General features: G+C 43.5%; 2 protein-coding genes across 2 annotated transcripts in view; both read right to left on the bottom strand.

The window, feature by feature from the left end:
- BRWD3 (bromodomain and WD repeat domain containing 3) overlaps nt 1-23,836 on the bottom strand; it is a 356,261-nt gene that overhangs the window by 293,293 nt on the left and 39,132 nt on the right. The window lies entirely within an intron of this gene.
- Nucleotides 22,626-23,631, bottom strand: LOC142184252 (syntaxin-3-like). The gene has a single exon (XM_075259021.1). The coding sequence runs from the start codon at nt 23,554-23,556 to the stop codon at nt 22,666-22,668; it is 891 nt and encodes a 296-aa protein (XP_075115122.1). The 5' UTR covers nt 23,557-23,631; the 3' UTR covers nt 22,626-22,665.

Below are 23,836 nucleotides of genomic sequence, written 5' to 3'. Positions count from 1 at the left end.
CCAACCCCCCTCCCCCCCCCCCCCCTCCTGACCCCTTTGCACCCACCCCTGCAATCTCAGCCTCGGCCTCCTCCCCTGCCTGGGGTTAGGAGCTAGGCCCGAGAGGGCAATAGGGAGTTTGTGACTTGCTATGCTAAAAAGTTTGTGGGATTGCAGAGCTGGTGGTATGAGTTGTGGTTTTGGGGGGGTCCTGGCAAAAACGTATGTCTGCGATTGTGTCGAAAAGTAGCCTCTCGTTCAATCCTTGTTGAAAATTTGAACCAAATCAGTTGAGCGGTTTTTGTGTGATTGAGGAACAAACATCCAAACACACATACTTTCACATTTATAACATTAGTAGGATAGAGAGAGAGGGGGGGGGGGGGAACAACAAACAATCAAACACTTAGGTGCCAGTCCCTGCTATTATCTTATAGGTAGACCATATCACACATCAGATATCACATCCAGTGACTAAAACTCTTGTTACAACACATTAGTACCAGTATTGGATAACCGCTCGAGTTATGAACACTGGAGCACCATCAATATGTAGTTCACACATCCAGTCATACACATGTAACCACACAAGCACAAGAAAGATAGAAAGTGTGAGAACACATAGTGTCACACTACCAGTTGTAACAATCACTGCAGCAGAGTATATAAACGCAATCACAAGACGACAGTGACCATATCCATCAGTGTAAATTCTAGTAGCGGAGGAGCAGGGGCCTGATACCATTCCTGACACACATTTCGGTTTGTACCTTCATCTAGGATTGGTATCAGATGACCCAAGTAATCCTTTTATAAGGGTACATGTGTGGGTGCAAATTCAACTGGTGCAGCTCGCCTCGGAGGTCACAGATAAAGCAGAATCAGCAACAGAGAGGGTAACCAGAAGAACAAGTCAAAATCAGTGAACACAGTACTACCGGGTGGAGATGGGCGACGCGACTCGTACCCAGCCAGGATCAATCCGAGTATTCCAAATTGTTTGTTTGTTTCTTGGTGAAACTGAACAAATGGAGATTCATCTTAGGTGAACTAAAATGGCTGTTGCATTATAATGTGGGGTCTCTTCATAATAGGTGGAGGCCCAGGGGAGGTGTAAAAATATAAAAAAAAACATTCATACTCGCCTTACCTCATCGCTTTTTGGGCCTCTTTGTGGCATCTGGTGCCACCGTGCGCCCAGGGTCACCGCTGAGTCCTGTGATTGGGCCACCTGTGGTCACATAGGCATGTCAAGTGTTATGACATCAGTGCAGAGCATGAGAAAGAGCGCTAGATGCTTAGAAATATGGCTCAGACGACCACTGGCTGGAGCAGTGATCTGCCTTAGCAAATGACTGCCAGAAATTCATCTCCAAGTACAGGAGGCTGAGGGATCAGAGTGGCATGGAATCGGAGGAAGGTAACATTTCATTATTCCTATATATTTGGGGCCCTTCAGACTACAGTAATTACTGCCTCTGCACCTCCTATAGCTACACCCCTGGATAGATACAGTGTTGGCCAAAAGTATTGGCACCCCTGCAATTCTGTCAGATAATACTCATTTTCTTCCAGAAAATTATTGCAATCAAAAATTCTTTGGTATTATCTTCATTTAATTTGTCTTCAATGGAAAACCACAAAAAGAATTGTCAAAAAGCCAAATTGGATATAATTCAACAGCAAACATAAAAAAGGGGGTGGACAAAAGTATTGATACTGTTCGAAAAATCATGTGATGCTTCTCTAATTTGTGTAATTAACAGCACCTGTTACTTACCTGAGGCACCTAACAGGTGGTGGCAATAACTAAATCACACTTGCAGCCAGTTGAAATGGGTTAAAGTTGACTCAACCTCTGTCCTGTGTCCTTGTGTGTACCACATTGAGCATGGAGAAAAGAAAGAAGACCAAAGAACTGTCTGAGGACTTGAGAAGCAAAATTGTGAGGAAGCATGAGAAATCTCAAGGCTACAAGCCCATCTCCAAAGACCTGAATGTTCCTGTGTCTACCGTGCGCAGTGTCATCAAGAAGTGTAAAGCCCATGGCACTGTGGCTAACCTCCCTAGAGGTGGACGGAAAAGAAACATTGACGAGAGATTTCAACGCAAGATTGTGCGGATGGTGGATAAAGAACCTCGACTAACATTCAAACAAGTTCAAGCTGCCCTGCAGTCCGAGGGTACAAACAGTGTCACCCCGTACTATCCGTCAGCGTCTGAATGAGAAGGGACTGTATGGTAGGAGACCCAGGAATACCCCACTTCTTACCCAGAGACTAAGAAAGCCAGGCTGGAGTTTGCCAAAAAACGTTTTGGAAGAATGTTCTCTGGTCAGATGAGACAAAAGTAGAGCTTTTTGGGGAAAGGCATCAACATAGAGTTTACAGGAAAAAAAAGAGGCCTTCAAAGAAAAGAACACGGTCCCTACAGTCAAACATGGCGGAGGTTCCCTGATGTTTTGGGGTTGCTTTGCTGCCTCTGGCACTGGACTGCTTGACCGTGTGCATGGCATTATGAAGACTAGCAACACATTTTGCAGCATAATGTAGGGCCCAGTGTGAGAAAGCTGGGTCTCCCTCAGAGGTCAGGGGTCGTCCAGCAGGACAATGACCCAAAACACACTTCAAAAAGCACTAGAAAATGATTTGAGAGAAAGCACTGGAGACTTCTAATGTGGCAGCAATGAGTCCAGACCTGAATCCCATAGAACACCTGTCTTGATGGCAGTTTGGAGAAGGCCCCCTTCACATCTCAGAGACCTGGAGCAGTTTGCCAAAGAAGAATGGTCTAAAATTCCAGCAGAGCCTTGTAAGAAACTCATTGCTGGTTACCGGAAGCGGTTGTTCCCAGTTATTTTGTCTAAAGTTTGTGATACCATGTATTAGGCTGAGGGTACCAATATTTTTGTCCGGCCCATTTTTGGAGTTTTGTGTAAAATGATCAATGATTTGACTTTTTTTTCATTCTCTTTTGTGTTTTTTCATTGCAAGCAAAATAAATGAAGATATTAATACCAAAGAGTTTGTGCTTGCAATCATTTTCTGGAATAAAGGAGTATTATCTGACAGAATTGCAGGGGGACCAATACTTTTGGCCAACACTGTGGCTTATTATACCTGTAAGGTAGCTAGGAGATACGCAGTGGATCCTATGAAGAGAAACCTCACCATGTACAGAATCTGCTACGGACAGACTCTTTCTACCTCATGCACATTAATCAGTCAATTATGATTTCTAGAATAGCGAGAATTATCCAGATGTTGGAGATGATTCATACTGAATCACTGACTATAAAAAGCGACACGTGACAAGATAAAGAAAGTGATCTCAGCTGACAGAACATGAAGAGGGTATGTATATGTGATGCATAAAGGATATAAGGATGTGTATAATGTATATATGATATAAAGATGTGTATAGTGTATATATAATATGATATAAAGATGTGTGTAATGTATATGATATAAAAATGTGTATAATGTGTTTATATAAGACATATATGATAATGTGTATAATCTATACATGATGTAATGATGTATATATTGTGTGACATGATGTAGATGTGAGTAGCGATAAGCAAAACTCTTTTTTTTGTCGGGTTCATTTCAGCATATTTGGAAATCGGATTAGCTTCAATCTGAAGGATTTTATTCTGAATCAGATGTGCCCCAAAGTCACCAAAATGTTTAGTATGAGCCTCTGAGGGCGCCTAAATCTCTATCTAACCCCGTTCAAGCTCTTTAATTCCAACACAGCCTTAGCAAAGTGACTGCAAACGTATGGTAGTTGAAGGTATGAGACAGCCTGGGCAATAATATTCCACTCTGGATGATTTTTACATTTTATGATATTAAAACTGGTAAAAAAAAAAGATCCCTTTGTGGGGGCAGAAGTAGAGGCAAAACTTGAAGCTCCTGGACCCCAATTCAAAATCTGTAATAGGGTAATAGTGATGTCTTCTAATGTTGTAGAGAGGACTTTGGAGGCTCCGGGGCCTTATAGAGATGGCTGCCTCTGCATCTTCTATAGCTGTTCCTTGGGTAGATAAATGTTGGAGGTATTGGAAAAACAAAAGCTTTACAAGCTGTCACAAAAGTATCTTTGTTTGGGGGTGTAGGAACAGGTTTCCAGCAGAGGGGACCCAACATTACTGCTGCTACTACTTCCACTATCGAGATGCTTCCTTGGACCCAAACCACCTGAACCCGAAACAAATCAAATCTTGAGAGGTTCACCCATCTCTATCGGCTCCCTTACTCCTTTGCACCCCACTCTGTATTACCTAGTCCCCCATCATTCTATATCATTTAGCTTTCTGTACTAGCAATAAGAAAAACCGACATATCACACTTGGGAATGTGCTTTTTATTTGCAGCTGCTACCTATATTGCTCAAGTTCCCGACTATGTTTTTAACTCGTGACATTTCAGATTATTTACTTGACATTAACGTCTATAGGATAGTGCTGCAGTACCTACACATTGTGGGGTGGGGCGAGTGAGCAGAACATAGACACTTTGAGCCTGTACAGTGGATGGGGGGGGGGACGTCCCAGGTGTCGAATCTCTGCAGATGTAATATTGATATCTTATCCTGAGGATAAACCACCAGTACTAGAAAGTGGATAATCCCTTTAAGTATATTACAAAAATGTTCACTCAAACCCCCCGACGCAATAGTAAAAATAATTAAAGGTAAAGGTATTTATGGCCATGAGGAGGGGTTTAATACATTTAATTAAAACCTGTGATTGTAGGAATTGAAGAACCGCAAGGATAGAACAGGTAGACATGGGGTTCTGTGAGAAGGGTTTGTATGACCTCATTTAAAAGACCTCAGTTAGGAAGCTAGGATGGAAGCCCTCTGGAACAGGATATTGTGAGACAGGAGAATTTTCCAATATTCATTCTTCAAGAACTCTTACAACAGATGGAGCCATGCCTTCCTTGGCCAGTATGGAGCTATCAGAATAGCAGAGCTTGATCCGCTTTGATCAGTGGTGTAACTACCGCCGTAGCAGCAGAGGCAGCTGCCACAGGGCCTGGGACATTAGGGGCCCGACAACAGCCGCTACCACTGCTATCATTATACTCAGGGGTCTTATCGAGTGTAATGATCAGCAGCCCGGGAGAGGTAAGAAACATAAAAAACACTGTTACCTACCTCTCCACGATCCGGGCAGGCTTCGGTCTAGTTGTCTGACGTCTCATGACCCCGGCCTGCGTCCTGGGTCATGTGACGTCTGACGTAATTGAAGATGGACTACTTCGGAGGCCGACAGCGTAGGAGCTGGGAGATATGTGAGCGACAGAGTTTATTTTTTTTCAAGTTTTTCTCCCCCTGGGTCTCCATTTATTATACTCTGGGGTCTGAAAAGACCCCAGAGTATAATAATTGTTTATGGTTGTCCACAGTGGGACATAATACTGTGTTCAGGGGCCAATATGGGGTACAATACTGTGTGCAGGGGGCACTATGGGGGATAATACTGTGTGGAGGGGCCACTGAGGGACATAATACTGTGTGCAGGGGCCACTAAGGGACATAATACTGTGTGCAGGGGCCACTATGGGGTATAATACCATTTGAAGGGGCAAGTATGGGGCATAATAGAGCGCACAGGAATGCGTAGGAGGGGGTCGGTCGAGGTCTTCGGATGGAGGGCATGTCAAAATTTTGCCACGTGGGCCCCGCCATTCCTAGTTACGTCACTGGCTTTGATACTTCCTGTGGATTAATATGATTGAGAGAAAGGCGTAAATAATCTTGTAACCTTACGAAATTAAGAGACTGACCAGCATCATTGGATGATTGAGTTGATTGGCTGTAAAGAGAAGTGGTTCATCTATGGAGAGCAGACCCATCTGGCAAATAGGAGCTTTAAGCTATTGGAATTGAGGTTCCACTCGCATGGACGCAAGGTTTTCCTGCTTAGTCAATCTGTCAATAATGACAAGTAGTTTATTGGATTAAGATGATGCGTTTCGGGGTAACGGTGTCAAACAGAGAGCACCACCTCTTCTTCAGATCTTTGTAATTTCAGACCCAGTGTTGTATATAGACCTCTACAATATTAGGTAATGGTGGACCAAACAAGCCTTCTGGTTGGAAAGGCAACAAGCAAAAGACAGAAGATCACCATGCCACTGTTTTAGCCACAAAGACCTCCTGATCACATTAGCTCCATTTGTTTAGAAGAGATCCTGAGTGTATCTAGAGAAAAGTCGCACATGAAATCTGCCATCAGAACCAGAGATTGTAGCCGGTCACCCATGCTTGTAGCGACTGTGATCTGACAAGGGCAGGTACATTCAGCTAACAATGGCCGTTGGTTGTGGCCGTCGAGATAGAGTGGAGTAATTTTTTCTGTAGGATGCTCTCTTGGATATCTTTGTTCAGCTGACTGATAACAATGCTTAAGGCTCTAGCCACTGGACCAGTAGCCATAGAAGCCCTACACATGGAAGAGCTCAAATAGTAAGCACACTTCAAAAGAGAGTTCCTTTTATGGTCCATTGGCTCTTTAAGTGTAAGAAGTTTAATCCACCTTAGTGTGGTGAGAGTAATCTGTGGTCTCCTTGGTTTATGGGCCAGATGGAAGCTGCAATCTCAATACTGATGCCAGTGTTTATGGGCCCCCTAAGGCTCCTGGGCCCTGGTGTGACTGCACCCTCTGAACCCCCTCAAGTATACGCCCCTGGGGTCTAGCATGTAAACCGATCTAAATCTGGTGCCTGGAACTAGCTCCTTTTCTGGAGCAGATGAGTTGTCTGAGGAGCCAGCAGGAATGAATCTGAAAAATCTTCCTCTTTATATGAGCAGAAGTAACCTCAGAAAATGCCTAAGAAAACTGGGTTCTGAACCAGCTAAAGACTTGTTTTGGCCTCAGAAGAGACAGATGGATCTTTAGGTACAGACATCAGTGTCTGCATTATCAGGTACAGGTGGTGCACACCCAGGGGTGAACCTGCCTGTCTCGGCGCCCGAGGCGGACGACAGAAAGCCCCCCCCAGGAGAAGGGGGCGGAGCGAAGGGGGCAGAGCGAAGTGGGCGGGGCGGAGCGGCATTAGCAGGCACGGAGAGGACCTGCTCTCTGCCTGAGCGTGAGGGGAGGCCGCTGGAGCAGCGCTGCTCCAGCGGCCTCCCCAATCCACCGCTCGGTGACGCTAAGCCAGTCCAGGACAGCTTGTCCTGGACTGGCTTAGGAGGAAAAATGCTGCCCTTCCCGGGGCCCTGGCATAGCGCCGCCTCATGGGAGGTGCGGCGCTGTGCACACCCTCTGCTTAAATCTGCTCTTTCTTTTGGCAGACATCTACCATGCAAAGAAACTGTAAATGCAGAATCACTCTGCAGGGACACAACAGCCAGGACAGAGACTTCAGAATCACTCTGCAGAGACACAACAGCCAGGACAGAGACAACTTTTTTTTTTTAATGTAGATTGTGAGCCGCATATAGGGATCACAATGTACTTTTTTTTTCCCCATCAGTATGTCTTTTATTGAATGGGAGGAAATCCATGCAAACACGGGGAGAATATACAAACTCCTTGCAGATGTTGTTCCTGGCGGATTCAAACCCAGGACTCCACTGCTGCAAGGCTGCAGTGCTAACCACTGAGCCACCACATTGCCCCAACAAAGACCACTTCAGAATCACTCTGCAAGGACACAACAGCCAGAACAGAGGCAACTTCAGAATCACTTTGCGAGGACACAACAGCCAGGACTGAGGCAACTGCAGAATCGCTCTGCAAGGACACAACAGCCAGGACAGAGACAACTTCAGAATCACTCTGCAAGGACACAACAGCCAGAAAGAGGTACAGGGAGGTTGAGAGAATAACTCTGTAGGGAAACTCTGAGCTGATACATAAGACAAATAAGAGGCAGGAAACACATTCTGCAACTTATAGTACTCTCTTTCCACCCCTACTCTTCAAAATAGACTCTGAGGGCATGAAGCATTCAGAGAACGGCTGCCCTCCTGAGATGTAGAGCGCACTTTGAAAGATAAGAAGGCAGGAGATATCTCATGGCCATGTTGAAAACTGGAGAATAAGAAGGTATAGAACTTACCGGAACAAGTGTGCTTAGCAGTCGCCTGAAAGATTTGTAAGGGATCTTTCCTGGGGTTGAACCCAAAGGACCAGAAGTGTCGGTAAACTTGTTTTCAGTAGAGGATCTACCTATGGCTCGGTTCATATCTGCATAAAAAAGCACTTACCTTAGGAGACCCCATAGTCTATAATGGGGTCCATGTGGTTTACGCACAAAAAATGTGGAGAGAAAAGTGCTGCTTGCAGAATATATACTGGGTATACTTGCCCAGTTTTGGCACAACTAAACAGGGAGGTTGTTCCCACCATCTTGGAGAACTAAGCACAGATCTTCTGTGGATTTTGCCTTGCTCGGTATATGTATACAGTATATATATTTATTTGCAGTGAAATGCTGGATTATATAAAGTGAAGATCAGAGAATCCTAATTATTATCAGTGGGGACAGCAGCGCAGTCAAGACAATAAGTGGTGGAGTTATAAATCTGCAGGAAGTCAGGACGCTCCATTATCCTGGGGCTGCCAAGATAGTTGGAGACATTATTGGGAATTATACCTAATTTGCGGCTGAAGGTGATGAATCAAGGACTGGAATGATCCTGGTTTTTGCCGTCCTTCTGATCATGTTATGTAAATTGCATCACTTTAGACCTAAAACGTAATTGTCGCCATCTCGGCGGTGGCGGTCCTTTAATGAGGAGATTTTGTGCCATCTCTATATTATTCTATCTCTCGAGCCCAGGCGGCCACACAGTGACTCACGGCTCGCTCACTGGCCTGCTGCGCAGTTTAATACAGGCGACGCTTGCCGTCTTCTAGAACTGCCTGGAAGTTTAAGAAATGGATTGAAATCATCCCTCAGAAAAGCTATTATCAAGAATACAAGTTATCTGATACTAATGTGAATGAGCCGGCACCAGCCCCAGTCTGTCAGGAGGGGACACTGCCGAAATAGAAATGAATATAAATCTATTGCCCTCACCACCGAGAGAAAGAATCACACAGATCAATCCTGACAATGAAACCGTAACAGACAGATAAGAAAATTGACGTAGCCGCAACAAAGTGAATGAAATTAACTCGTATGACAAATAGATTTGACATAGACAGACAGACAGACAGACAGACAGACAGACAGACAGACAGACAGACAGATAGATAGATAGATAGATAGATAGATAGATAGAAAGAAAGATAGATAGACAGGTTTTATATTATATATATATAGAGAGAGAGAGAGAGAGAGAGAGAGATACATGAAATAGATAATGGATGGATAGATAGATATGAAATGGATAGATAGATAGATAGATAGATAGATAGATAGATAGATAGATAGATAGATAGATAGATAGATATGAGAAATAATATAGATACTTTACATAGATAAATAGATATGGGATAGACATAGATGAAACATAATATAGATACTGTACATAGATTGATATGAGGTGGAGATAGATAGATAGATAGATAGATAGATAGATAGATAGATAGATAGATAGATAGATAGGAGACATAATATAGAGCAGTGGTTCTTAACCTTGTTTGAGGTACCGAATCCACCAGTTTCATATGCACATTCACCGAACCCTTCTTTAGTGATAAATCAAATATGATTTTATTCCCCAAATTCAAGACACAGGTATATGTTTTTTTTTTACTGGTACACAAAATGAACTGTGTATATGGCCTAAATAGATATGGGATAGATATAGATGAAACTTAATATAGATACTTGTACAAAAAGAGAAAAACATGGCTCGCACATCCCAACCTTATACATTGATCTAGTGCTTCTCAGCAAATTTTACAATACCGAACATGAGGTTCTTAGTATTCTGCAAAAAGGGACCCACCTACTAGCTATCAGTCCTCTGACTGGGGCAATATGGTAAGGTGAATTTTTTAGATCTGTTCACACGGTGCGGTGCTGCGTGGTGTCTGCTGCTCCTGTGGCGCTGTGCCCGTGGGGCGGTGGCAGGGGTGTTGCCAGACCACTGGGTCGCTCGCCCTGCGGGCGCTGTGTTGCAGTTGTGGCGGTCGTTGTGCAGCGCCGCGCACAGTAGAGTAGGGACCCACTATAAAGAGGTCGCCGTGAAGTGGCTAGTGGGCTTATGCACATTGACCAATATGTATACTAAAAACCTCATGTTCGGTATTGTAAAATTTGCTGAGAAGCACTAGATCAATGTATTAGGTTGGGATGTGCGGGCCATGTTTTTTGCTCTTTTTGTACACATATAATATAGATACTGTACATAGATTGATATGAGGTGGATATAGATTAGATAGATAGATAGATAGATAGATAGATAGATAGATAGATAGATAGAGCTTCTCCCCTGTGTTTCGGACTTGCACATCATACGTTTGATTCTGACACAATTAGGACTCTTTGAGGATAAATAATAATAAGAACCTCCATCTGTTTCTTCATTGCCTCAAGGCTGAATCCATGAACATGAAGCTGTGGCCGGCCTGGCTGATATTTCTCTGCTGACCTTGTCAGTATATTCTGCATCTCTGGATTATTTACCGTGTTCTGCAGCTTTTGCTGTGACCCTGAGAAAACCTCAAATTTCTCCAGTTTTGCTCCTCAATGTTCCTTCTCTTTTATCTTTTATTAAAGTGACCTCTAATTCTAAAATAACTTTCCATAAATGCTTAGTGAATGTGAATGTAAGAAACATTAGATACTCTCTATTATTGAAGAAGAATTCCTTTTTCCTAATTCCTTTCCCTTTTTCATTTACCGGTATCAGGCTTTTTACCTAGAGGTCTATGGAGAGGGGTGGGGATGGTTGCTGGAAAAGACATACAAATGCCTGCTGCTTCTAAACACTGCTACACTGTAAATGAAAGCTCGACTGACCCTGCTGCATCTCAAGACTCTAACACTATACAGAGAAATGCAATAAATCTGTTATCAACTTGCTCCTCCCCCTAGCCTCTCCATAGACTACTGTTTGTGAACACACCTTAATGAGTGGTGAAGGAAGCAGATTTCTTAAAAGGGGTTTTCCAGGCTTATTAATTGATGACCTACCCTATCGGCAGAGGTCTGTACCTGGTCCCCCATTTACTCAGGTGAGCTCCTTAACCCAGCCCCACCATATCTCCCACCAAGGCTCCATTTAGATAAGTGGAATGTGAGGTACAGAACTTGATAAGTCTCCATTTTTTTGTAAAAAACTGACCTTTTCACACCATGTACACCAGTTTTATTGCACGTCAGTTCCCTTGTTCATATACTTCTTTCCCATCGAGCTGCTATTTCTATATACAGTTGACTCCTGATGAAGTGAATTGGTTTAATGCCTGTTGAGGCTGACGCTGCTCGTGTGTCACCAGGTTGTGTGTCGTGTAGTCAGGTTCAGGATACTCAGTGCTAAGTATAGAAATCCTCGTCTAATATAATTATACCAACTTGTACAGTCATTAGAGGGTTTATTCCCCACCGGTATACAGATGACGTGTTTTCTGGGCTTGTAACAGTATTTATATAAACTACCAGCATCTGCCCACGACTTCGTCTGCGGGTTGGTGTTGGCGCTGAGCCGCTTATATTTAGCCAATTGCTGTTGTGGATGATCAGCCTGCTCCCGCGTCTTGGCTCTCCTACATCACTTCATATGTGCAGCATACTCATTTGTATGTACATTTCTGCATATGGAGAATGTACTCAGCTGTGCTACAGCTCTGCCTAAGCTCTGCTACATCTGGCCATTTGGATTAGAGGGGTGTTCTTATGTCAGTGTCTGAGCAGCTTCTGTGTTGGAAACGGCTGAATGGATGTTGCAGAAATTTGCCACAGTTTGATCAGCCTGCTCCCGCGTCTCGGCTCTGCTACATCACTGCATATGCATAGGATACCCAGCTGTATGTACATGTTTGCATATAGAGAGCCTATAGAGGTGTGCTACAGCGCTGCCTACACTCTGCTACATCAGGCAATTGTGATTACGGGAGTTTGGTTATGTGACTGTCTGAGCAGCTTCTGGGCTGATCGGATGTTGCTGAAATGTGGCAAAGTTCTTCCCCCTCCCCTATCAGAGGCAGAACAACACATTCCCTGTAGTACTCACTGAAACTCTACACCCGATATAGTCCTCTTGCCTAGACACAGCCTGCATGTTCTTAGTCTCCTGATCTTCTATGAGACTCAATTTTTTTCAGCTTTCATACTGTCCAGCTTCATCCTATATAGCTCCACCCACAAAATAGCATGAAGGTCCGCCCACTGGCTAGGATGATCCTATCTGAGAATGGCTCAAGGACCTGCGATGACGTCATCACAGGTCCTTTAGTGTTGTGTGAACCTAAATTCCTTCACTGCGGTTGTGTAGTGACATCATTTACCAGGATAAAAAGTAGCCTGTTTTAATCGGGGTTCCTATCTATGTATGTGGCAAATTTCTCGCAAATCCTTTCAGCTGTTTTTGCGTGATTGAGGAACAAACATCCAAACTCTTTATAATATTAGTGGGACTACATAGCGGCTGCGCCATTGATTGTTGTGGACTGTAGATTGTTTCTTCCAAAACAATCTATTATTGCTGATAGTGAATGTTATCTTCACTTTCTGCTGGGGATTTGTGACTCGAGTGTTATTAGGGTCAAACAAATAAAAATACTCAATAACACATATTTTCAACCCAATACTCTCTGTAGTATATACATTCACATCAAACACCAACAAACAGTACATAAATATGTAGAACAAGTTTGCACATCTTAAATTGATCACAGGGTTAATATAAAACAGTGGTAAAACTCCCTTTTATATAGGGACCAGTCATAGCCAAAGTATGGCAGAATTCCGGAATCAAAAATACAAATTTGTGGCTTTTAGGGTTCATTTACACAAATATTTTGCAACATTTCACCCTTTTAAGTCACTCATTTTTGAAAAATGGGTGGTATACAGGGTCGTAACGTGCAGAGGGTGCAGTCGCAGCCCTGGAGCCTTAGGGGGGCCCATAAGCACTGGCATCCGTATTGAGATTGCAGCTTCCATCTGGCCAATAGGCCAAGGAGACCCACAGATTACCCTAACCACACTAAGGTTCATTAACCTCCTTAGCACCCGTAACCTTCACTATCAATAATTAGCTGTCTGGATGAGTTAGGGTGCCCTGGACAAAAGATTGCATCGGGGCCCAATGTAGCTTTTAAAATGTGGCTTTTCCAATGTGGCTTTCAAAAAGTTGCAAAAAATTGTTGTAATCCTATGCCAGTAGAGGACAATATAGAAAATAAAATTTTTGACGAATATGGTATAATTCACTTTGGCAGGTTATCTAACTTTTTTTTTTTTAACTGTGTTGAATTGTTAAACGGTTTTCATGAAATGTTGAGATCTGTGCAGGGTCTTGCTTTGCTATCTGTTCTACAGCTCTATGTATAAGCCTCATACATGGTGTCATCTATCAGTTTTTCTACTGTTAATAATCACATTATGGCTGCAGCACATTAGTTTTCTCCCTAAAGTTGTTGGCATGTATCATACAGATCAGTTTGTTCCACCCTACCCCCATCCATTACTACTATTACTGGTTTCTGTATATGTAATTCTGCCAGGAGTGACTGTAAAATAGCAAACAAATTCTCTTTTAAGTTTATTGTAATAAAGGGGATCTGGGAACACTGAACTGCAAATACAGATTATGACAGAGCTAGAAAAAGAGCTGTGCACAATAAGAAAAGCTGCTAGTCAGAAGTAGATACCAGTGCATAATAGATTTTTCTTATATTGTATTGAACAAGATGCTGCAGAATCCTCTCAGTACAGTGCACGGATAAAGCTGAGTGCAGATATATACATACTGTGAAGAGGGCCTCCCCTCTCCATTAACTGTGTACAGAAAACCAGCCCCTCCTCATTCCACCTACTATGAACCTGTCTTCATTTTTAAGGTAACTAAAGACAAAACTTCGCTAGTAACAAGGAGTGAGAAGCAAATTAGCTAGAAGGAAGAAAACTAACGACAGGAACGTTAGACAGGATTTTTAGTCAGAAAATAGCAACATTTTTAAATAAAGTGCCAACTGTTTTGTCTTATATTACAAGTTGTCTGAACTGAAAACTTAGTGACTATTTGAGATGTACACTTGACTTTTCAAGATAGGCTAATATGTGTGTGTACATGAGAGATAACACTATGTTCACTTATTATATGAATTATATTCTGCAGTTTTTAGCAATTTTCCCCTTTATCTGTATTTTGCAGTTCTCCCTGAGCTGGTCACTGGAGACAAGCTGACATATACTGCATACAGTGAATAGTGGAGAATCCGACCCATAACTGTCTCTCTCACTCAGGAACAGCCCTAGGACCACTCGAGAAGCACTGATCTGTAATAATGTACTTTGGTTGTGATACAAAGCTCCTATTTTGCACCAGCATCAGAATAAGCCTGTCTTTCATATATCGTTTCCATTTCCTCTGTATCAGATGTAACAAAAGCAGAAAACCAGCCGATGAGAGGAGAGAAAAGCTTTTTACTCTGACAAGATATACAGAAGGACAAGGTTTTTATGACTATCTGTGCTATTCATTCATGTATGTGATGGGGACTATTTAAATGTTGCAAGGTTTTTTAGCACATAGACTGAAAAAGTCACAAATTACCATTTTGTGATTCCAGAATTCTATAGTTCATGGCTAAATACATTGACAGCAAAAGTGACTAGTGATAAATTACATACAGCAACACGGAACACATGGAGCATTAAAGCGGTTGTCCAGGTATCTCAGTCCTTGGCAGGAGGCCGGGGAAGGCGCAACATAAAAAAATTATACTCAACTGTACCTGAGACAGGAGACTGGGACAGTTGAGTATGACTTTTTTATATTTCACCTTCCCCGGTCTCCTGCCCAAGTACTGAGATTCCTGGACAACCCCTTTTAAGGGGCTTAACAACAGAGTATACAAACATGACACAGCACAAACAGCACGACATCTACAGAATATGACTAAGCATATGCAACATAACCACATATACAAACATGACACAGCATAAAAACCATAACTACAGAATATGACTAAGCATATACAACATAACCACATATACAAACATGATACAGCATAAAGAGCATAACTACAGAATATGACTAAGCATATAAAACATAACCACATATACAAACATGACACAGCACAAAGAGCATAACATCTACAGAATATGACTAAGCATATGCAACATAACCACATATACAAACATGACACAGCATAAAAACCATAACTACAGAATATGACTAAGCACATAAAACATAATCAAATATCCAAACATGACACAGCACGAAGAGCATAACAACAATAGAGTATGACTAAAGCCTGGTTCACATCTGCGTTTGGTATTCCATTGGGAATCCCGCATGGGTCTCCCCCGAACTGAATACTGAACGTTTTGACAAGTGGTGAGCTTATGAAAGCACACGGACCCCATAGACTATAATGGGGTCCGTATGTTTTCCGCACACAATCACTCCTGATATGTTTCTGTCTAAAATTCTAATTATGCAAATATGTAATGTCTTCTGTATCACGTCCTCCTCTGTATCATGTCCTCACTCTGTATCTTGTTGTCTCTCTGTATCTCTTCCTCTTCTACATCTCATCCTCCCTCTGTATCTCATCCTCTTCTGTATCTTGTCTTCCCTTTGTATCACTTCTACAATTCACATGACAAAGGGGTGTGGCTACATGGAAATGGGAGTGGCTTTGTGTGACTAGGAGGTGTAAAGTGATGACAGCAGACTACACTTTAGGACTGTCTGGTCTCTGTTTGCACATTTGTCAAAAAACCTGCCCCAGTGGATACAACAAACCCCACATTACCACTGACTCCAAGGATTGGCCATTCTGAGGGTAAATCTAATAAGCCTAGGATATATCCTGATAGAAGATTGCATGGCTTATACATTCCCTTCCTGCCACAGACAATTTTGGGGTTTATCAAAATATCTATTGGGGTGTGTATAACTTATTGACTAAATTTTATTAACTTTGGGGGGATAAAATGAATATGAATTCTAGCTCTATCTCTGCAAAGATCGCTCCCAGTCCCCTGCTTTACATTGATGCAAGGCAATAACCCCAGAACAGTCTGTGGATGCAGCTTTCTTGCTATTACTATTGCTTGCTATGTTCTGGTTTGGCTTCAATCTCAGTTCATGGCACTAGGGTTCAGGAAAAATAGGCATTGATTGATAGGGAGCTCCTTCCAAAAGATGGCGCTAGAGCTAGTTCCCCCTCTTCTGCCAAGACTTCTTTGCGTATAGAACAGTATATTACACTGTGCCTGATGGTGCAAGAGCCCCATCTATGGGTAGGTGTCAGTAAATGGGCTGCAAACATGTTAATACTATTTTGCTAGACTTTGGTCCATTTAGAGTAGAGGTCCCCAGTGATAGGGCTGAGGACCATTCCCGGGCTGTAGATCATTTGGTACAGAGCCGGCCCAATCATTGGGGATCTCTGTGGGCTACTAAGTGAGAGCTGATGCGCCTATGCAGTGTGTAATATGCAGCATACAAGCATCGTCCGACACCTAGTAAGTGTCCACAGGACCCATCTGCTGGCTTAGGCCACACCAGCAGATCACTGTCCACTTACTTGGTTACTAATGCAACTACCAGGACCTGTTCTTGTACACAGGATCTTCTATTCAGCTCCCAAAACTTTCACTTTGGTTCCACTGGTGCCGGGGAGCAGAATAGAAGATGCACATCCTGTGTACAAGGACTTGTCCTGGGAGTGGCATTAGTAACCAAGTATTACCTGTGGGGGGCACTATAACTGTAATGGTGCTCTAGTACGACCCAAAAGATGGAGACCCTGTCCGCTTAAAAAAACGGTTACATGCAGAAAGACTATATTAGGATCCACCAGGTTTCTGCCAATCGCACCAACTGTGCCCGGCCCCTTAAACCCCATCCCAGACCCTGCATCCTGTCAGGCCACAAGAAAATTGGCCTACATGTAAGTGATCCTTGGTACAAAAAAGGTTGGGGAGATCTGGTCTACAGTAGCTGAGATAATCATATGTGGTAACTAGGTGGTACCAGCCATTCCCTTATACAGGACCTGCAGGTTATGACATCATCAGTGGTTCTTCACTCCTGTAGGAAATAACAACTACATGAAAGGATGTATTTTATCTGGTGGACCAGTTATAATGTTGTGGGGTAGGAGGGCAGCCCCCTAAGGTAATCTCTGGAATCTGCCCACCAACATCAAGGACATAGTCACATCTCCTATGAGTACTTGGAGTGACCCACTAGAGAATCTGCCCGTGGCCCCACGGTAGTCTGTCAATGTTATGGAGCGGTTTCACAGCACTGAAGCAGAACACAATCCCGTCTGACACCGATTTAGGAGCAGATTATTCAGACTTCGGGCTAATTCACCAAAATATCTCCATTGATAATGAGATATTGAGGGGTAATGGCGGCAGAGATTACCCACAACACAGGACTGAGTTTGATCCCCCCCATTGTTCTGCAGTATCCATACAAAAGATAGGACACTTATTAATTTATGGCCCTTCACCCCAGTCCTGCAGACCCATAATTAATGATAATGAGCCCCTCCCCCCACCAGGCCACACAAATCCTACGGATACAGATAATAAGTGACTCGGTGCCAGAGAGAACCTGGAAAACCCAACCGGCCGCATTCCAGGACCTTGACATCAGGTGAAGAGAGATCATGGAATTTTATACAGCCGCCTTGTAAATCTCTGTGGATAATCCACTCATGGTGTATAAGGTGTCTAAGACGTCAGCAAAAGAGAGAACAATACTGGTTGTACACGGCCCGACCTGTGATCATATGGTCATACATGGCCCCAGCCTGGCCTGACCTGTGTTCATACTGGTCATACACAGTCCAAACCTGACCCGATTTGCGATCATAGTGGTCATATAAGGCCCCAGACTGACCTTATCTTTGATTATACTGGTCATACACTGCCCAAACCTGACCCGACCTGTGATAATACTGATCATACACAGCCCAAACCTGACCTGACCTGTGATAACACTCGTCATACACAGCCCCAGCCTGACCTTACCTATGATCATACTGGTCATATACAGTGTTGGCCAAAAGTATTGGCACCCCTGCAGTTCTTTCAGATAATACTAATTTTATTCCAGAAAATGATTGCAATCACAAATTCTTTGGTATTATTATCTTCATTTAATTTGTCTTCAATGGAAAACCACAAAAAGAATTGTCAAAAAGCCAAATTGGATATAATTCAACAGCTAACATAAAAAGGGGGTGGACAAAGGTATTGGCACTGTTTGAAAAATCATGTGATGCTTCTCTAATTTGTGTAATTAACAGCACCTGTTACTTACCTGAGGCACCTAACAGGTGGTGGCAATAACTAAATCACACTTGCAGCCAGTTGAAATGGATTAAAGTTGACTCAACCTCTGTCCTGTGTCCTTGTGTGTACCACATTGAGCATGGAGAAAAGAAAGAAGACCAAAGAACTGTCTGAGGACTTGAGAAGCAAAATTGTGAGGAAGTATGAGCAATCTCAAGGCTACAAGTCCATCTCCAAAGACCTGAATGTTCCTGTGTCTACCGTGCGCAGTGTCATCAAGAAGTGTAAAGCCCATGGCACTGTGGCTAACCTCCCTAGATGTGGACGGAAAAGAAAAATTGACAAGAGATTTCAACGCAACGAAAAAGTCAGGCTGGAGTTTGCCAAAACTTACCTGAGAAAGCCAAAAACGTTTTGAAAGAATGTTCTCTGGTCAGATGAGACAAAAGTAGGAAAAGGCATCAACATAGAGTTTACAGGGAAAAAAAGAGGCCTTCAAAGAAAAGAACACGGTCCCTACAGTCAAACATGGCGGAGGTTCCCTGATGTTTTGGGGTTGCTTTGCTGCCTCTGGCACTGGACTGCTTGACCGTGTGCATGGCATTATGAAGTCTGAAGACTACCAACACATTGTGCAGCATAATGTAGGGCCCAGTGTGAGAAAGCTGGGTCTCCCTCAGAGGTCATGGGTCTTCCAGCAGGACAATGACCCAAAACACACTTCAGGTCAGCACTAGAAAATGGTTTGAGAGAAAGCCCTGGAGACTTGTAAAGTGGCCAGCAATGAGTCCAGCCCTGAATCCCATAGAACACCTGTGGAGAGGTCTCTTGATGGCAGTTTGGAGAAGGCCCCCTTCACATCTCAGGGACCTGGAGCAGTTTGCCCAAGAAGAATGGTCTAAAATTCCATCAGAGCCTTGTAAGAAACTCATTGCTGGTTACCGGAAGCGGTTGTGTGCAGTTATTTTGTCTAAAGGTTGTGCTACCAAGTATTAGGCTGAGGGGGCCAATACTTTTGTCTGACCCATTTTTGGAGTTTTGTGTAAAATGCAAATAAGAAAAATAGTGAACACTGCAACTCACCATATATTGAGTCCCGAAGGGGTGCATGACCTGTGAATTCTTCGGACTTTAAGAGAAATGTGTATTTTTTGTGTAAAATGATCAATGATTTTACTTTTTTTTTCATTCTTTTTTGTGTTTTTTCATTGCAAGCAAAATAAATGAAGATATTAATACCAAAGAGTTTGTGCTTGCAATCATTTTCTGGAAGAAACTGAGTATTATCTGACAGAATTGCAGGGGTGCCAATACTTTTAGCCAACACTGTAAGGCCCTATCCTGGCCTAACTTGTGATCATACTGGACATACACAGTCCCAGCCTGATCCGACATGCAATCATATTGGGCTATACACAGCCCAAACCTGAACCAACCTGCAATCATACTGGTCATACTCAGTATATGTATTAGCTAACAGCCACAATGTAGGGGGCAACTTCCGGGATTGGTCCCCAAACTGATACAAGGGGCCCTGTGCTCTGTAGTGAGAGGGTTATCAGTTTATCACAAATTTGATATCATCCCGGTAATCCCGCTCAGTGACTCCTCAGGTAAATATTTAGTATGTTGCCCAGATACCGCAGTGTGCCGCGGTCATTATTTGATCACCTGAGATCATTTTATTTGCGCGCTGAGACGATCTGGTGACATATTACATCCAATGTCTATATTCCAGACTACTTGATAATCCGGCATCTGTCAGGGCCCCAGATCAGTCCAGAACACCAAAAATACCACCAGTAAGCCTGCACTGCACCACACTGGATATAGCAGAGCCTGCGCAATCTGCCATATACAATGCATACTGTATAGAGCGTATACAGATTATATAACACATAAAGCATATATAGAATATTTACTAAATTTACCATATATAATGTACCTACCTTGTATAACATACACAGTGTTTATACCACATAAAGCATATACAGTGTATCTACCACGTACAATATATACAGCATACCTCCCAGCTTTCAAAGAACAGAAAGAGGGACAAAATGTGCAGCGCTATGTGCACCACGGCAAATTTAGCTCCACCCACTTCTACATTGACTCCGCCGATTCTCATCCAGTTTATATGCCCCCACATTATAATGTTCCCTTCCAACTGCCCCACAGTAGTAAGTCTCTCTCCTGATGTCCCAGTTTAAACTGGGGGAAACTAGAGGGGACATGAAACTGGGGCAGCTGGAGGGGGGCATTAAACCGTGGGGGTAGTTGGAGGGGGACAATAAATTAATGGCAGCTGGAGTGGGACATTAAATTGGGGGCAACTAGAGGGGACATTAAACTCAGGCAGCTGGAAGGTGACATTAAACATAGGGGTAGCTGAAGGAAGATATTAAACTGGGGGCAACTAGAGGTAGACTGATTCCCCTCCAGCTACTCCCACGGTTTAATGTCCTCCTCCAGTGACCCCCTTGTTTAATGTCCATCTCCAGTTGTCCCCAGTTAAATGTCGCTCTTAATATCCCCCCAGTTTAAGTGCCCCCTTCATCTGCCCTCAGTTTAATGTCCCTCCTCCATCTGCCACCAGTTTAATATCCCCCTCCATCTGCCACCAGTTTAATATCCTCCTCCATCTGCCCCCCCTTCATCTGCCCCTAGTTTCATGTGCTGTTCCCCCTAAATTTGCCCTCAAAGTTTAACATAAAAAAACACTGGATATTCACCTTTCCTCAATCCCCTGCTGCTCTGTCTGCAGTCTCAGTTGCGGACTGTTCTTGGAGCTGTAGGCGCGATGTGAGTGACTCCATCACATCGTACCTACAGCTTCTGGGGCCAGAGCACAGTGGTGAAACAGGAGCTGTCTGCCGACAGCGACTGCTTCATTCACCAGTGTATTCAACTCATCTGCGTCCTCTAACTGCAGATGAGTTGAAACTGGAGCATATCTCCTGCCGACCGGGACTACGGGACAGAACCCACAATCTGGTAATGTCCCGAAGAATCCGGGGTGGTTGGGAGGTATGTATACAGTGTATATACTACATATAACATATACTGTGTATTTACCACATATGTTGTATATTGTCTGTAACATATAGTGTATACAATGTATCTACCACATACACAACATATACAATGTATCTACTACATATGGTGTATACACTGTATCTACCGCTTGCATTAAATAGATTGGGCCATATTTTTTAAGGCCCGGTTCACAACTACATTCAGTAGTCCATAAGGGGAGTCTGCTTGGGGACCCCCTGAATGGAATACTGAATGCATTAAAAGCGGTTAGCTAAGAAACCACACGGACCCTAAAGACTATAATGGGGTCCATTTGGTTCCTGCTGGGTTTCCACACAAAACATGCAGAGGGAAAAGTGCTGTTTACAGCACTTTGCTCTCTGGATAATTTGTGCGAATACCGACGGGAAACCACACGGACCCCATTATAGTCTTTGGGGTCCTGTGGTTTCTTAGCTAACCGCTTTTAATGTGTTCAGTATTCCGTGCAGGGGGTCCCCAAGCAGACTCCCCGTATGGACTACTGAATGTAGTTGTGAATCGGGCCTACAACTGGCATTTCATATGCCAGTCTAAATAAAAGCCCCTATAGGCGCAGGCACGTCTATATATACGTTAGCATACATGTACAGCCATCATATACATCATCCTGCTCAACATGATGAGAAAAAACGCCAAAGATTATTCATATATATCACAGAAATTTTACTTTATCAAAATAACAGAAATATCACCAAATATACTCAGAATATAAATATCATCCAAGCAGCAAGAAACAGAGAACAACATTGCATCAGAGTCATCTCACCGCCAGACTGTACTGTACAGGTGATACAATCTATTACTATCTGTTATCAGCCATGTCAGGAGGGGAGAGGCTGACTGTAGGACAGGTGAATACAATCTATTACTCTCTGTTATCAGCCATGTCAGGAGAGGAGAGGCTGACTGTAGGACAGGTGAATACAATCTATTACTCTCTGATATCAGCCATGTCAGGAGGGGAGAGGCTGACTGTAATGTCCTTTAATGGGATGAGTGACATGGAGTGTCGGACCCTCGCTAACACCATCATCACTACTTTGCCGCATATCTCCAGTGAGATAACCTCCAGAGACATTGACATCATGTGTGTGACAGATATCAGATGCTCCTCTTATTAGGTTCCAGCACTGCAGAGTTACCGGCCCTTTAACTAAAATATATTATCTCCCTACACAGGAATAACTGCAGCCTCAGGACATTACCGCACGGCTCCAGACATACAGGACAGACAGGTACAACATGCACAGAGTCCTAGCACAGCAGATATGGCAGCGGCAATGCGTGACTGTCTCTGGTACTTCAGTGCCTTCTTCACTTGTTCCTTGGACTGCGAGATGTAGTCCATGGTGTTCAGGACATTGTACTCTATATTATTTATCACATCTTCCTGTTCCGATACCAACAAATCCAGCTGGATAAAGAGGGAGTGCAGCTCTGTTATCTGGACCTCCAGGTCCAGCAGCTGCTTGTGCCTCTCCTGGGCCATGGCCAGATGTTGCTTTGCTTTAAGAATCTCGAGGTCATGGCCGACAATCTGAGGAGCCTTCGGACTCCCGATCAGTTCATTGATTTCCTCTTCCTGGAGTTCCAGGCCGGCTAGCTCCGCTTGTCTCACAATCTGGTCCTTCAATTTCCCCACATACCGGGTCTCGTTGATGTAATGCTGGGTCATGATCTCCCGGAATCTGTTGGTTAAGACGGTAAATTGACTTTGCCGTATTCGGTGTTCCACCATCCAGTTCTTATTGTCTTGGGCTAGGCTGTTCTTCATCAGGCTGAGTTGGGATTGCAGGGTCTTGGCCTCGGTCGTGAGCAGGTTCTTCATGACCCCTAACTCCTTCTTGCCCTCACAGATTTTGGCTTCGGTGGTGCTGCAGAGTACTTCCTCTTGTTTGTTTTCAATGGTTTCGGCCAACGTTTTTAGCTTCTTCAGGGCCTGGGACAGGTTGGAGATCTCCTGGAAGAATATGTCCATATCGTTAGTCTCACCATCCTGGAAGACGGGGTTATCAAAGGCCAGGTGTTCATTATAGTCCAAGAGGTCATCATTATGAATTCTGTTCTTCAGTTCCTCCAGCCTGTCCTTCATGGTGAAGACATGTGTCACCGTAGGGGCCACACTCTCAGCTTTTCCATGAGCTCATCTTACTAAAAGCTTCCACCTCTGTTGCGTCAAACAGAGCTGCGGAGAAGTTTTTCCTCCCAGACCTGACAAATATTGACTGAGGTTGTCTTGGCTCTGGGATGATTTGCTCTGCTGGTCACATGTCTTACGTTTCAGGCTGAGTTGCAGTAGATGCCAGAAGTGGGTGGTACTCAAGTAGCTTGGGGCGAGATTTTGTGTTTTAGAGCAGGTGCTTAGGATTGGA

Source organism: Leptodactylus fuscus, chromosome 11 (assembly GCF_031893055.1).
Source record: "Leptodactylus fuscus isolate aLepFus1 chromosome 11, aLepFus1.hap2, whole genome shotgun sequence".
Taxonomy (NCBI): Eukaryota; Metazoa; Chordata; class Amphibia; order Anura; family Leptodactylidae; genus Leptodactylus; species Leptodactylus fuscus.
This window is presented reverse-complemented; position numbering and strand designations above follow the sequence as displayed.

Bases quoted from the DNA above. Each gene is read 5' to 3' on its own strand.
- LOC142184252 (XM_075259021.1), bottom strand. From the start codon at position 23,556: ATGAAGGACAGGCTGGAGGAACTGAAGAACAGAATTCATAATGATGAC.